This window comes from Scyliorhinus canicula, chromosome 16, assembly GCF_902713615.1.
Source record: "Scyliorhinus canicula chromosome 16, sScyCan1.1, whole genome shotgun sequence".
In the NCBI taxonomy this organism is placed as follows: Eukaryota; Metazoa; Chordata; class Chondrichthyes; order Carcharhiniformes; family Scyliorhinidae; genus Scyliorhinus; species Scyliorhinus canicula.
This window is the reverse complement of record NC_052161.1, coordinates 1,414,086-1,429,848: the sequence shown is the minus strand read 5'-3', so window position 1 is coordinate 1,429,848 and position 15,763 is coordinate 1,414,086. Positions and strand designations below refer to the sequence as shown.

General features: G+C 53.3%; 1 protein-coding gene across 1 annotated transcript in view; it reads left to right on the top strand.

Annotated features, from left to right (window-relative positions):
- Nucleotides 1–15,763, top strand: part of LOC119979315 (collagen alpha-1(XVII) chain-like) — a 236,466-nt gene that overhangs the window by 207,108 nt on the left and 13,595 nt on the right. Inside the window, 4 exon segments of the mRNA XM_038821395.1 lie at nt 450–575; nt 3,547–3,651; nt 7,498–7,596; nt 11,586–11,701. Coding sequence (XP_038677323.1) covers nt 450–575; nt 3,547–3,651; nt 7,498–7,596; nt 11,586–11,701 — 446 coding nt within the window.

Below are 15,763 nucleotides of genomic sequence, written 5' to 3'. Positions count from 1 at the left end.
AGGGGCTGGAGTGTGGCAACTAGGGGATTTTAACAATAATGTCATTGCAGTGTTAATGTAAGCCTACTTGCGACAATAATGATTATTATTATATCTTTGTACCATCTGCAAACTTAGCAACAGTGCCTTCAGCTCCTTCTTCCAGATCATTAATGTATATTGTGAAAAGTTGTGGTCCCAGTACAGACCCCTGAGGTACACCACTAGTCACCGGCTGCCATCCTGAAAAAGACCCTTTTATCCCCACTCTCTTCCTTCTGCCAGTCAGCCAATCCTCTATCCATGCCAGGATCTTACCCTTAACACCATGGGCTCTTAACTTATTCACACCCTCCTATGTGGCAGCAGTAAAGGTGGCTGCAGTGGCTCTGGGCGTTCTCACTATTCCATCACCATTGCGTTAATCCACTGTCACCGAAACTAATCACAACGTCTCTGTGTGTCTCCAGACTCGGGATCTACTATCGCAGGCCCTCAAGGACCCCCGGGACCCCCGGGACCACCAGGAACTGGAGGCGGTTTCTATCCTGAAGATCGGCAACAATTCAAGACTGAAATTATTGATTATTTCTCAAGTAGGTTCTGAAAGAGAGTGGTATTCCACTCAAAACATTAACTGTGTTTCTCTCTCCACAGATGCTGAGTTTTAGCAGCATTTTCTGCTTCTGTTCATTCTCAGTTGCACTTGGCCAGGTTTTACTTTTATTTTGGGAGGTTCTCGGACGGGATTCTCCGCCCCCCCCCCCCCCCCCCCCCCCGGCTGGGAAGGGGGGTATCCCGCCATGCTGAATTTGCTGAGCCTGAGGACTGGGAGAATACCCCTCTGGTCAGCTCCATACTCAGCCCGTGGCATCCAATGGGAATGTTTTGTTTGGGCCCAGGGTCTGCTGAACCTCAGATTGAATGTTCAGAGAAACGGGATTGAGATTCCATCAGTTTACAATAAACACTAATAATCCTCACATTCGCTGCTGCTTATTCTGGGGATATGTGTGTGGATCTGGGCCTGTGTTGGGTGATGGGGTCATTCTTTCAAACCCCTCCTATTCTGTCCCCTTGTGGGTCTTTATTGAATTCACAGAGGGGATTATCAAGCATCCCTTAACTTTACATCTTTGAGGACAAGGACAAAATGTTACCCTCCCCGTCTCGGGCAACGTGTTTCCCGTGAAAAGCACTACTGGACCAGAAACCAGAGGGATGACCATGCCTCGGAGGGGGGTGCTCAGAGGCCATTGTAGCTCCTGGGTGGTCGGGTCAAGGCTGGCACCCTGACACTGCAACCTGATTGGCACTGTGTGGGGCACCTCACAGCGGGGTGCCCCTCACCTGGCCAGGGGGACCTGATGCTGCCGATTGGGGGGGGGGGGGAGGTGGGGGTCCTGATGCTGCTGATTGGAGAGGGGGACCTGATGCTGGCAATTGGGGGGGGGGGGGGGGGCCTGATGCCGGGGATTGGGGGGGGGGGGGTCCTGATGCTGGCAATTTGGGGGGGGGGGGGGGGAGGTGGGGGTCCTGATGCTGCCGATTGGAGGGGGGTCCTGATGCTGCCGATTGGAGGGGGGTCCTGATGCCGGGGTTTGGGGGGGGGGGTCCTGATGCTGCCGATTGGGGGGGGTCCTGATGCTGCCGATTGGAGGGGGGGTCCTGATGCCGGGGATTGGGGGGGGGGGGTCCTGATGCTGGCGATTGGGGGGGGGGGGTCCTGATGCCGGGGATTGGGGGGGGGGGGGGGGGGGGGGTCCTGATGCCGGGGATGGGGGGGGGGGAGGTGGGGGTCCTGATGCCGGGGATGGGGGGGGGTCCTGATGCTGCCGATTGGAGGGGGGGTCCTGATGCCGGGGATTGGGGGGGGGGTCCTGATGCTGGCGATTTGGGAGGGGTGGTCTTTGATTGTGAAAGGGGGATGTCTTTTCCAGCGAGAAGTGGGGGCAATCTGAAGCGTAATTCTGATATTGGGGCACCCTTTTTAAAGGGCGGTCCGATCTCTGGGGGTCCCGCACATCCCAGTGTCAGTGTGAATCATCCCTGTCTCCAAAACAATGGCTACGTGCAGGTGGGTCAGGATTTAATTGCGTCGGCACCGTTTTTCCACCTGAAATGACAGATTGTTATTTTGTGGGGAATTCCATCCTTACTCCTCGATTCAACCAAATGGGAACAAAGTTGCATCGCAAGCGGGTTTAGCCGCATGTTTCCTGTGTTTGCAGTTTGCTGTGCAATGTGATTCACGTTGTTTAAGGGACTCACCTGGGAACAAATAGCCAAGGCTGCACATAGCCCTGCTTTCAACACTGGGGAGCTCTGATCACCGGAACTCCCCAGTGTAGCGAGAGATCCCCTCCCCCCCACAGCCTGAATGCATTATCCTGGCCCCGCCACCCCAGGGTGCCAAGCTGGCACTGCCAAGGTACCCAGGTGGCATCATCAGTACCAGGGCACCATCCTGTCCAGGGGGCATGCGGCTAGGGGCCTCTGATCCACTGGGAGACCCCCACGAGTGCTGTTTGTGGGGACCAGTGATGAATGGTCCTTGCCCAGGGTCTCTGAGGCGGGTGAAGGGGTGAATCCCAGCGGCAGGTACCTCGGGAATCTACATATTAGAGTAAGACCAGCTGTCCTGTTTAATATGCAAATTTGCCAAAAGATGATCCCGCCCACAACGGGCAGGATTTACATCACAACACCTTGCAAGATTGTGTTGGATCTCGTGAGGCATTGCGAGCCGAGTGGATCCCAGGAGTGGTGTCTCCTGATTTTTAGCAGCCACACTGCTCCCACGGCGAGCTGCTTTTCAGGCACAGCGTGGCCATTGGCTCGTCCCCTTCGTCTCCAACATCTTCCTGAAGTTCCTCTTGTGTCCCCAGCAGCACTGCTGCTTTCTGAAACATTCAGGCCGGCCAGCACGATGGCGCAGTGGTTAGCACTGCTGCCTCGCGGCACCAAGGACCAGGCCAGCACGATGGCGCAGTGGTTAGCACTGCTGCCTCGCGGCACCAAGGACCAGGCCAGCACGATGGCGCAGTGGTTAGCACTGCTGCCTCGCGGCACCAAGGACCAGGCCAGCACGATGGCGCAGTGGTTAGCACTGCTGCCTCGCGGCACCAAGGACCAGGCCAGCACGATGGCGCAGTGGTTAGCACTGCTGCCTCGCGGCACCAAGGACCAGGCCAGCACGATGGTGCAGTGGTTAGCACTGCTGCCTCACGGCGCCAAGGTCCCAGGTTCGATCCCGGCTCTGGGTCACTGTCCGTGTGGAGTTTGCACATTCTCCCCGTGTCTGTGTGGGTCTCACAGATGTGCAGGATCGGTGGATTGGCCACGCTAAATTGCCCTTAATTTTTGAAAAAAAGTAAATGAGAAATAGGTCTGGTGCATCAGGGACTCTTTCAGGAAATCGCAGGCATTTGCTCTTGACTGTGCTCCCTGGCTTCAGTGAGACTGGACGATGTTCTCCAGGGTCTCTCCAGTCTGTAACATTGGGTTGGATGATATGGCCCAAACTCCTGTGTGATGGTTGCTAACTGATGTCTGTTTGCTGGGCAGGCGATAGAATGAGATCGTACTTCATGGGACCGGCCGGACCTCCAGGCCCCACAGGCCACATTGTGTATTCTGAAGTCGCCCCAGGACTTGCTCAGTATATGAAAGGTAGGTGATTAATACAAGGTCATTCTGAGATGGTTATCAGTGCAGAGCTATCAACATACAAATTAGGAGCAGGCCATTCAGCCCTTTGAACCTGCTCCCCCATTAATTAGAATCTTGGCTGACCTGCTGTGGCCTCAACTCCACTTAAATCCCCGGATCTTTCCAGCCACGTAATGAGGTTCTGCTCAGAAAGACTGGGAACCTCATTTCAATACATTTTCAGAAATTTGAATACGATGAGCAGTATTTCTGCTCTATAGAGGCAAATATAGCCCCCGGGGTGGAGGGAAATGCCGAGGCCATATCCTGGCACTGACCCTTGGCACCCAGCAGGGCACCGACCAGGATGGCCCCCCGGGGGCGGGGGGGGGGGGGGGGGGGGGGTCCATTCGAAGGGTTCCCCTTATGTGTATGGGTGTGGTGGTTGCACTGGTGCATGTGGGGGGGGGGGTGATGTATTTTGTAAGTGCAAATCGGGCACGGTCCTTAACAAGGGCATCCCAATAATTACGGAGCTGGCATTTCCAGCTCGAACACGCCGTGCCCGCCCCACCTCTGTGATGGCAAAGACCACGCCTCCAGATTCCCTGGAGAGAAAGCCTGACTGTGCAGCTGGAGAGCTGCCCGCAGTATTCTCTTCGTCAACACTCAGTGGAAATTCCACTCAAACTATCTGTTCAATGCCTCCGCCATTTCTTTATTTTTCATTATTAATTCCCCATTCTCACTCTCCAAAGACTATGCTCATTTCAGTTACTCTTTTCCTTTTTAAAAACTTACAGAAACTCTTACTATCTGTTTTTATATTTCTACTTAGCTTTTGCTCATACTCTAATTTCTCCCACCTTTTACTTTATTACTCATTTTTACATTGTACAGCGGTTAGCACTGCTGCTTCAGGGTCCCAGGTTCGATTCCCGGCTTGGGTCACTGTCGGTGCAGAGTCTGCACGTTCTCCCAGTGTCTGCGTGGGTTTCCTCCGGGTGCTCCGTTTCCTCCCATAAGTCCTGAAAGACGTGCTGTTGGGTGAATTGGACATTCTGAATTCTCCCTCGGTGTACCTGAACAGGCGCCAGAATGTGGCGACTAGGGGCTTTTCACAGTAACTTCATTGCAGTGTTAATGTCAGCCTACTTGTGACAATAATCAATATTATTATTATTTTCTGACCTATCACTAATCTTTGCTAAGTATTACAGTGTGTTATTATTATACATCTTCTTGTTTAAATCCATTGCCGGTGTCATCAGTAAGTGTTGTGACGTTACCTGTGAATATTTGTATTTAATTGCTGTTAGTTCTAATTCTTTTCCATTCCTGTTATTTATTTTTTTTAAAGTATTTTTATTAAGGTTTTGCAGAAATTTTCATAATAAAACAGTAGTAACCATAATAACAAAACAAACTAAAGTGAACATTCACATAGTGCAAAAAGAGAATATACAATAACAATGAAATAGACATTACCCCACGTGACCCAGTCTCCCCACACCATCCCAATGAAGCACTCACCCCCCCCCCCCCCCCCCCCCCCCGGATTGCTGCTGCTGCTGATATTTAAATTTTCCCCGAGAAAGTCGACGAATGGCTGCCACCTCCGAGAGAACCCGAGCGTAGACCCTCTTAAGGCAAACTGTATTTTCTCGAGGCTGTGAAACCCAGCCATGTCGGTAACCCAAGTCTCTACACTCGGGGGCTTCGAGTCCCTCCACATTAATAAAATCCGTCTCCGAGCTGCTAGGGAGGCAAAGGCCAAAACGTCGGTCACTGGTTCCTGTTATCTTGATGATGTGGAGATGCCGGCGTTGGTCTGGGGTGGGCACAGTCAGAAATCTTATAACACCAGGTTAAAGTCCAACAGGTTTACCTGTTCTTCCTGTCTAACAGCACAGTGGGTGTACCTACACCACAAGGACTGCAGCGGTTCAAGAAGGCAGCTCACACCCACCTTCTCAACGGGCAATGAGGGATGGGCGATAACTGCGAGTCCCGTTCCCCTTTGAACTCCCACCCAATTCATACTCCCGTTCCTCTCTGAACTCCCACCCCATTCATACCCCCATTCCCCTCTGAACTCTAACCCCATTCATACCCCCGTACCCCTCTGAACCCCGACCCCATTCATACCCCCATTCCCCTCTGAACTCTAACCCCATTCATACCCCCGTTCCCCTCTGAACCCCCACCCCATTCATACCCCCATTCCCCTCTGAACTCTAACCCCATTCATAGCCCCATTCCCCTCTGAGCTCTAACCCCATTCATACCCCCATTCCCCTCTGAACTCTAACCCCATTCATACCCCCATTCCCCTCTGAACCCCCACCCCATTCATACCCCCGTTCCCCTCTGAACTCTAACCCCATTCATACCCCCATTCCCCTCTGAACTCTCACCCCATTCATACCCCCGTTCCCCTCTGAACTCTAACCCCATTCATACCCCATTCCCCTCTGAACTCTTACCCCATTCATATCCCCCCGTTCCCCTCTGAACCCCCAACCCATTCATAGCCCCCCCATTCCCCTCTCAACCCCCACCCCATTCATACCCCGGTTCCCCTCTGAACTCCCACCCCATCAATACCCCTGTTCCCCTCTGAACTCCCACCCCATCAATACCCCATTCCCCTCTAAACTCCCACCCCATTCATACCCCCATTCCCCTCTCAACCCCCACCCCATTCATACCCCCGTTCCCCTCTGAACCCCCACCCCATTCATACCCCCCAATCCCCTCTGAACTCCCACCCCATTCCCCTCTGAACTCCCACCCCATTCATACCCCCATTCCCCTCTCAACCCCCACCCCATTCATACCCCCATTTCCCTCTGACCTCCCAACCCCATCATACCCCCATTCCCCTCTGAACTCTAACCCCATTCATACTCCCATTCCCCTCTGAACTCCCACCCAATTCATACCCCCAATCCCCTCTGAACTCCCACCCCATTCATACCCCCATTTCCCTCTGAACTCCCACCCCATTCATACCCCCATTTCCCTCTGAACTCCCACCCCACTCATACCCCCATTCCCCTCTGAACTCCCACCCCATTCATACCCCATTCCCCTCTGAACTCCCACCCCACTCATACCCCCATTCCCCTCTGAACTCCCACCCCATTCATACCCCCGTTCCCCTCTGAACCCCCACCCCATTCATACCCCCGTTCCCCTCTGAACCCCCACCCCATTCATACCCCATTCCCCTCTGAACTCCCACCCCACTCATACCCCCATTCTTCTCCAAACTCCAGCCCATTGATAGTTGATTCATATCTGGTCTTAATATGTCAAAGTTATTTTTTTTACTTGTTCAGAAATTATGATTGGATGCATGAAGATTGAGCAAAGTATAATCTATCCAATCATTTGGTAATCACTGACAAATCACAGTATTGTGGGCGTGGGTGGGGGGTGGGGGGGGCAATATCTGTAATTGTGGTTTGTGATGAGGTGCTGTTTGGTATTGGGCTGAACTCTATACAATTGGTGTACAACAGTCTCGCGAAGATCAAGAACAGTAAATCCCTGTGGTTGATGGAGAATTACAACTCCACGTTAACTTTTAGAATCAATGGGTGGCGCGGTGGCGCAGTGGTTAGCACTGCTGCCTCACAGTGCGAGGACCCAGGTTCGATCCCGGCTCTGGGTCACTGTCCGTGTGGGGTTTGCACATTCTCCCCGAGTCTGCATGGGTCTCACCCCCACAACCCAAAGATGTGCAGAGTAGGTGGATTGACCACGCTAAATCAGGAGACAGCGTCTGATCTTTAAAAATGAAAGAGCTGAAACCATCCACAGTGGAAATACATTTTCTGACTTCGGCACTTGTTGTTTCAGATAACGGACTGATTGATACCCCCACCATCATCGTTAGGGGTCCTGGAAATCACAGAGTCTTGTGGAAAAATGATGCAGAGTTAACTGAGTACATGAAGGGTAGGACCATCAATTATCACTGCTATAACATGTGGATGTTTATTTCCCAATCTTTTAATCTCACTGGCTAGGGAGGGAGCGAGACAGTTTGTCCTGTTTCTCACCCTCCTTCCTCACCACCCCGCCAGCAGCTTACATTCCAGCTACTTTGTGGGTCACATTTTAAAAAAACTAAACATACAATTGTTAGTCCAACTAAAGGGGAACATTATGGGATGCTGGTTTCCTGAAAAATCAAGATGCTGAGTCACAGAGTCTACATCCCGGTATCCTCCAGGAAAGCTAGGGTAATGTTTAATGGATGTTTTTGTGAATGGAAAACAGTTTCCAGGGTGTTCCACAGGACTGAGTGTTGGGGCCCTTGCTGTTTGTTGTAGATATTAATGATTTTGATTTAAATGTGGGAATCATGATTGGGAAGTTTTCAGATGACACAAAAACTGGCCGTCTAGCTGATAGTGAAGAGGATCGCTGTCACCTCCAGATCCTGAGGGGTATTGACAGGGTGGATGTGGAGAGAATGTTTCCTCTTGTGGGAGAATGGAGAATTGGAGGTCACTGTTTAAAAATAAGGGGTTGTATGTTTAAGACGGAGATCAGGAGAATTGTTTTTATCTCGGAGCGTTGTGAGCCTCTGGAATTTTCTCCCTCACAAGGCAGCGGAAGCAGAATCTGAATATTTTGAAGGCAGATTGGATGGATTCTTGTTTAACAAGGGGGTGAAAAGTTATCGGGGGTCGGCAGGAATGTGGGGTTGAGGTTACAACCAGATCAGCCAATGATCTTATTGAATGGGAGAGCAGGCTCGAGGGGCTGAGTGGCCTCCTGATCATAATTCACAGATTTGTATGTTTGAATTTTCCTTCATTGGTTTTGTTGATTGGGCAGAGAAATGGCAAATGGAATTGAAGCCGGAAAAATGTGAGGTAATGTATTTGGGGAGAGCAAACAACACAAGGGAATAGTGAATAAACAGGAATATATTGAGAGGGGTCAGGAAGTGAGAACACTTGGAGAGCGTGGGCACATGTCTTTGAAGGTGGCAGATGTTAGAGAGAATATGGAATGCTTTCCTGGGTGAGGAATTGAATAGAAAAGCCGGGATGGAACGCTGGAACTCTGTGAAACACGGGTTAGGCCACAGCTAGTTTTGTGTACAGTTCTGGTCACCACATTACAGGAAGGACAGAATTGCTGTGGAGAGAGAGCAGAGGAGATTTACACATTACAGGAAGGATGTTATTGCTGTGGAGAGAGGCAGAGGAGATTTACACATTACAGGAAGGATGTTATTGCTGTGGAGAGAGAGCAGAGGAGATTTACACATTACAGGAAGGACAGAATTGCTGTGGAGAGAGGCAGAGGAGATTTACACATTACAGGAAGGATGTTATTGCTGTGGAGAGAGGCAGAGGAGATTTACAATTGCCAAGGCCTGAAAATTGCAGCCATGAGGAGAGATTGGATAGGCTGGGGTTGTTTTCCTGGGGCAGCACCCTGGCACAGTGGTTAGCACTGCTACCTCACAGCTCCAGGGCCCTGGTTCAATTCCGGCTTGGGTCACTGTCTGTGCGGAGTCTGCACGTTCTCCCCGTGTCTGCGTGGGTTTCCTCCGGGTGCTCCGGTTTCCTCACACAGTCCAAAGTTGTGCAGGTTAGGTGAATTGGCCATGCTAAATTGCCCCTCAGGTGAGGTTGCAGGAATAGGACGCGAGATTGGGCCGAAGTAGGGTGCTCATTCAAAGGGTTGGTGCAGCCCCAATGGGCCGAATGGCCTCCTTCTGCACTGCTGATTCTGTGACAAGCGAGGAAGCTAATGGATGACCAGATTGAGGTGTACAAGATTATGAGAGGCCCAGACAGGGTAGTCATAGATTTCATAGAATTTACGGTGCAGAAGGAGGCCATTCAGCCCATCAAGTCTGCACCGGCTCTTGGAAAGAGCACCCTACCCAAACCCACACCTCCACCCTACCCCCATAACCCAGTAACCCCACCCAACACTAAGGGCAATTTTGGACACTAAGGGCAATTTAGCCTGACCAATCCACCTAACCTGCACATCTTTGGACTGTGGGAGGAAACCGGAGCACCCGGAGGAAACCCACGCACACACGGGGAGGATGTGCAGACTCCGCACAGACACTGACCCAAGCCGGAATCGAACCTGGGACCCTGGAGCTGTGAAGCGATTGTGCTATCAACAATGCTACCGTGCTGCCTGTCAGGGTAGACTTAGCCCGAGCTGAGGGATCAATATCCAGGGGGAATAGGTTTAGGTGATTAAACTGGAATTCACCGCCCACGTTGGTGGTTAAGGCTGAAACACGCGACTCATTTAAAAGTGACCTGATCCTGTACCTGACACGCTGGAACCTGCAAGGCTACAGACCAGGGGCTGGAAAGTGGGATTAAAATGAGCGGCTAGTTCCTTTTTTCTAGTTTTTGGCTGGTGCAGACATGATGGGCTGAATGGCCTCTTTCTGCACCTTTTCTATAGATCACTGATGCTCTTGTGACACAGGGCAAACATTAATATAGACAAGGGATCACCTGCACCTCCATTATCAATCAGGTCATTATCCAATTTACCATTATTCCAATCCCAGACCAGATCCTAACAGTTACATGGATACTGGACAGACACCCCAATGTTTTATTTTAATTTTGTCAGACTGTGAGGAGAGGTTATCTCACTCCAACAGTGATTTCACAAAGAAATTGGGATTTGGTAAATTAACACAAACTTTATTACTAACACAGTATTAAAATGTTTAACATCACACAAGAAAATAGATACAATTCCCCCTTAAACAATGCTAATCAACTCGGTGTCAGAATAACCCTTAACTGCTATCTTTATTCCTACTCAAACAACAAAACTATCTCAGCTCTCAATCCACTTTCAATACATTTAGCACTCAGGAATACTTGCTGTACAGAGATGTTGTTTGAGACTGTTGGAAAAGATAGATCTGAACCCTGTCAGAACCATGCAGAATCTCTGGCTGTTTCTTCAGAAACTTCTTCGCTTGCCTTCCAGCCACAAACTGAAATTCTGACCCTCGACACCTGGCTCCTCCAATTAACTAGGATTCTCCCACCCCGCTCTGGCTCGGAGAATCCCCAGGGAGACTCGAGAATCAGGCCCCGACTCCGGCTTACCTATTCTCTGACGCCAATTCTCAGGTGCCCGCATGATCAGCGCCATTGAAAGCTCCCAACCCCCCAGCAATTCTCTGGGCCCCGACGGGCCGAGTGGCCACCAAGTTTGGCCAAGGCCCGCCAGCATGGGTTACTCCGGTCCCACAAGGCGGGACCTGGAAGGTGAGTGTGCAGGGGCCGTCCTGGAGGGGGGCCAAGGGGATCTGGCCCCAGGGGGGCCTCCACACTGGCCTGGCTCACAATCGGGACCTACCAATCGGCGGGTGGGCTGGTTCCGTGGGGGCCTATGTTCCTCCGCACCGGGCCCCTGTAGGGCTCCGCCATATTGCCCAGGGGCCAGTGCGGAGATGGGAACCCATGCACATGCGCGGAATCACGCCGGCCGTTCCACGCCGGCTGGAGCTGCGGGAACCACTCCGACACAAACCTAGCCCCCTAGGAAAGGGAGCATTCCTCATTATCGGGGACTGTTGATGCCAGAGTGGTTGGTGCCGCTTTTCACACCGGCGTTGGAACTTGGCCGCGGGATTGGAGAATCCCGGCCAATGTCTCTGATTAACTACGCCGTGGGGACCCTCTTAATATAAACAAAAATCCATCAGCCCAAACCTTTACGATATTTAATTGCACCTCTGGCTCCCAAAACGCCTGGCTGTCTTGCAAACCAGGATTTTTAAAAACACTACCGCAGCAGTCATACACACACTAACCTAGTGTTTCACCCTTACTGCACCCAATACATACAATATATCTGCAATTCCTGCATTCGTCACATAGCAATGGGACAACATCCAGTAAATGGTTTTCATCATTGGCCTTTTGTAGATAATGGATGGAATATGAACACATCACACGGTTCATCCGGAGCGTCTGGCCATTTTGTGTTTGACTGGGAGAAAGCCTTCAACGGAACAGGGCGGCATACGAGAAATACCTGCAAGGTGAGGAGGGGGGTTTATACAGGATTTCCAGGATTTGTACAGGATCCCCGATTCTTGCGCTGTTTCGCTGATAATCATTTTCTCCCTCACTCCGATTTTCACAGTAACTTCATTGCAGTGTTAATGTAAGCCTCTTGTGACACTAATAATGATTATTATTATTATTATTATTGAGCTCAACTTGCGGATGGCCTTCAGCCCTGAAGTGGTCAGTGAAGGGCCTGATCCGAGCTCCGCTGGTATTCAAGTCAGGGCTTCACCATCCGGGGAGGCCGCTCGGTGAACCCTGTTGGCCTGTATCCTGATTGGGTAGTTTTCTGGGAGGGGGTGGGATGGGGGTTAAACAAAGATGGGTGTTGGAGGGGGTCCCTCACTCACAGGCATTCAGGAAGGAGGGGGCCTACAGGAAACCCCTCCACCTTCCATTACTGTTGTTTTTTATTGTAGAAAGGGTTACACCCTTCAGTGAAGCAACACAGGCCAGGCAGTTTAACCCTGAAGGTGGGAAATCGAGGACAAATTTAATAGTCGCTTGGACAAATGTGGATTAATTAAAGAAGCTTGCTTGGATTTGTTCATGTTCAACTAACTTGATTCAATTTTTAGATGAAATAACAGGAGGGTTGATGAGATTAATGTGGTGTACATGGTCTTCCTAGAATCACAATAATAGTGCAGAAGAGGCCCTTCGGCCCATCGAGTCTGCACCGACGCATTAAAGGCTCTGACCTGCCCACCTAATCCCACTTATCAGCAGTTGGCCCCTAGCCTCGAATGTTATGACGTGCCAAGTGTTCATCCAGGTACTTTTTAAAGGAATTGAGGCAACCGGCCTCTACCACCCTCCCAGGCCGTGTGTTCCTGACCGTCACCACCCTCCCAGGCAGTGTGTTCCTGACCCTCACCACCCTCCCAGGCAGTGTGTTCCTGACCGTCACCACCCTCCCAGGCAGTGTGTTCCTGACCCTCACCACCCTCCCAGGCAGTGTGTTCCTGACCCTCACCACCCTCCCAGGCAGTGTGTTCCTGACCGTCACCACCCTCCCAGGCAGTGTGTTCCTGACCGTCACCACCCTCCCAGGCAATGTGTTCCTGACCGTCACCACCCTCCCAGGCAGTGTGCTCCAGACTGTCACCACCCTCCCAGGCAGTGTGCTCCAGACCGTCACCACCCTCCCAGGCAGTGTGTTCCAGCCTCTACCCCCCCTCCCAGGCAGTGTGTTCCAGACCGTCACCACCCTCCCAGGCAGTGTGTTCCTGACCGTCACCACCCTCCCAGGCAGTGTGTTCCAGACCATCCCCCCCCTCCCAGGCAGTGTGTTCCTGACCGTCACCACCCTCCCAGGCAGTGTGTTCCAGCCTCTACCCCCCCTCCCAGGCAGTGTGTTCCTGACCGTCACCACCCTCCCAGGCAGTGTGTTCCTGACTGTCACCACCCTCCCAGGCAGTGTGTTCCAGACCCTCACCACCCTCCCAGACAGTGTGTTCCTGACCGTCACCACCCTCCCAGGCAGTGTGTTCCTGACCGTCACCACCCTCCCAGGCAGTGTGTTCCTGACCGTCACCACCCTCCCAGGCAGTGTGTTCCTGACCGTCACCACCCTCCCAGGCAGTGTGTTCCTGACCGTCACCACCCTCCCAGGCAGTGTGTTCCTGACCCTCACCACCCTCCCAGGCAGTGTGTTCCAGACCCTCACCACCCTCCCAGGCAGTGTGTTCCTGACTGTCACCCCCCCTCCCAGGCAGTGTGTTCCTGACCGTCACCACCCTCCCAGGCAGTGTGTTCCTGACCGTCACCACCCTCCCAGGCAGTGCGTTCCTGACCGTCACCACCCTCCCAGGCAGTGTGTTCCTGACCCTCACCACCCTCCCAGGCAGTGTGCTCCAGACCGTCACCACCCTCCCAGGCAGTGTGCTCCAGACCGTCACCACCCTCCCAGGCAGTGTGTTCCAGCCTCTACCCCCCCCTCCCAGGCAGTGTGTTCCAGACCGTCACCACCCTCCCAGGCAGTGTGTTCCTGACCGTCACCACCCTCCCAGGCAGTGTGCTCCAGACCATCCCCCCCCTCCCAGGCAGTGTGTTCCTGACCGTCACCACCCTCCCAGGCAGTGTGTTCCAGCCTCTACCCCCCCTCCCAGGCAGTGTGTTCCTGACCGTCACCACCCTCCCAGGCAGTGTGTTCCAGACCCTCACCACCCTCCCAGACAGTGTGTTCCTGACCGTCACCACCCTCCCAGGCAGTGTGTTCCTGACCGTCACCACCCTCCCAGGCAGTGTGTTCCTGACCGTCACCACCCTCCCAGGCAGTGTGTTCCTGACCGTCACCACCCTCCCAGGCAGTGTGTTCCTGACCCTCACCACCCTCCCAGGCAGTGTGTTACAGACCCTCACCACCCTCCCAGGCAGGGTGTTCCTGACTGTCACCCCCCCTCCCAGGCAGTGTGTTCCTGACCGTCACCACCCTCCCAGGCAGTGTGTTCCTGACCGTCACCACCCTCCCAGGCAGTGTGTTCCTGACCGTCACCACCCTCCCAGGCAGTGTGTTCCTGACCCTCACCACCCTCCCAGGCAGTGTGTTCCTGACCGTCACCACCCTCCCAGGCAGTGTGTTCCTGACCGTCACCACCCTCCCAGGCAGTGTGTTCCAGCCTCTCCCACCCTCCCAGGCAGTGTGTTCCTGACCATCGCCACCCTCCCAGACAGCGCGTTCCTGACCATCCCCACCCTCCCAGGCAGTGTGTTCCAGCCTCTCCCACCCTCCCAGGCAGTGTGTTCCTGACCGTCACCACCCTCCCAGGCAGCGCGTTCCAGACTCTACCCCCCTCCCAGGCAGCGCGTTCCTGACCATCCCCACCCTCCCAGGCAGTGTGTTCCTGACCGTCACCACCCTCCCAGGCAGTGTGTTCCAGACCGTCACCCCCCTCTCAGGCAGCGTGTTCCTGACCATCACCACCCTCCCAGGCAATGTGTTCCTGACCGTCACCACCCTCCCAGGCAGTGTGTTCCTGACCGTCACCACCCCCCCAGGCAGTGTGTTCCTGACCATCACCACCCTCCCAGGCAGTGTGTTCCTGACCATCACCACCCTCCCAGGCAGTGTGTTCCTGACCATCACCACCCTCCCAGGCAGTGTGTTCCTGACCATCACCACCCTCCCAGGCAGTGTGTTCCTGACCGTCCCCACCCTCCCAGGCAGTGTGTTCCTGACTGTCACCCCCCCTCCCAGGCAGTGTGTTCCTGACCGTCACCACCCTCCCAGGCAGTGTGTTCCTGACCGTCACCACCCTCCCAGGCAGTGTGTTCCTGACCGTCACCACCCTCCCAGGCAGTGTGTTCCTGACTGTCACCCCCCCTCCCAGGCAGTGTGTTCCTGACCGTCACCACCCTCCCAGGCAGTGTGTTCCAGACCGTCACCACCCTCCCAGGCAGTGTGTTTAGACCGTCACCCCCCTCCCAGGCAGTGTGTTCCTGACCGTCACCACCCTCCCAGGCAGTGTGTTCCAGACCGTCACCACCCTCCCAGGCAGTGTGTTCCTGACTGTCACCCCCCCTCCCAGGCAGTGTGTTCCTGACCGTCACCACCCTCCCAGGCAGTGTGTTCCAGACCGTCACCACCCTCCCAGGCAGTGTGTTTAGACCGTCACCACCCTCCCAGGCAGTGCGTTCCAGACCCTCACCATCCTCTGGGTAATAAAGTTTTTCCTCAAATCCCCCCTAAACCTCCTGCCCCATATCTTGAACATGTGTCCCCCTCGTAACTGACCCTTCAACTAAGGGTAACAGTTGCTCCCTATCCGCCCTGTCAATGCCCCTCATAATCTTGTACACCTCGATCAGGTCGCCCCTCAGTCTTCTCTGCTCCAGAGAAAACAACCCAACCCTATCCAACCTCTCTTTGTAACTGAAATGTTCCATCCCAGCAACATCCTGGTGAATCTCCTCTGCACCCCCTTCCAGTACAATCACATCCTTCCGATATTGTCTTGACTAGAATTACACTCAGTGCTCCAGCTGTGACCTCACCAAAGCTCGATACAACTCCAATATGACCGCCCTGCTTG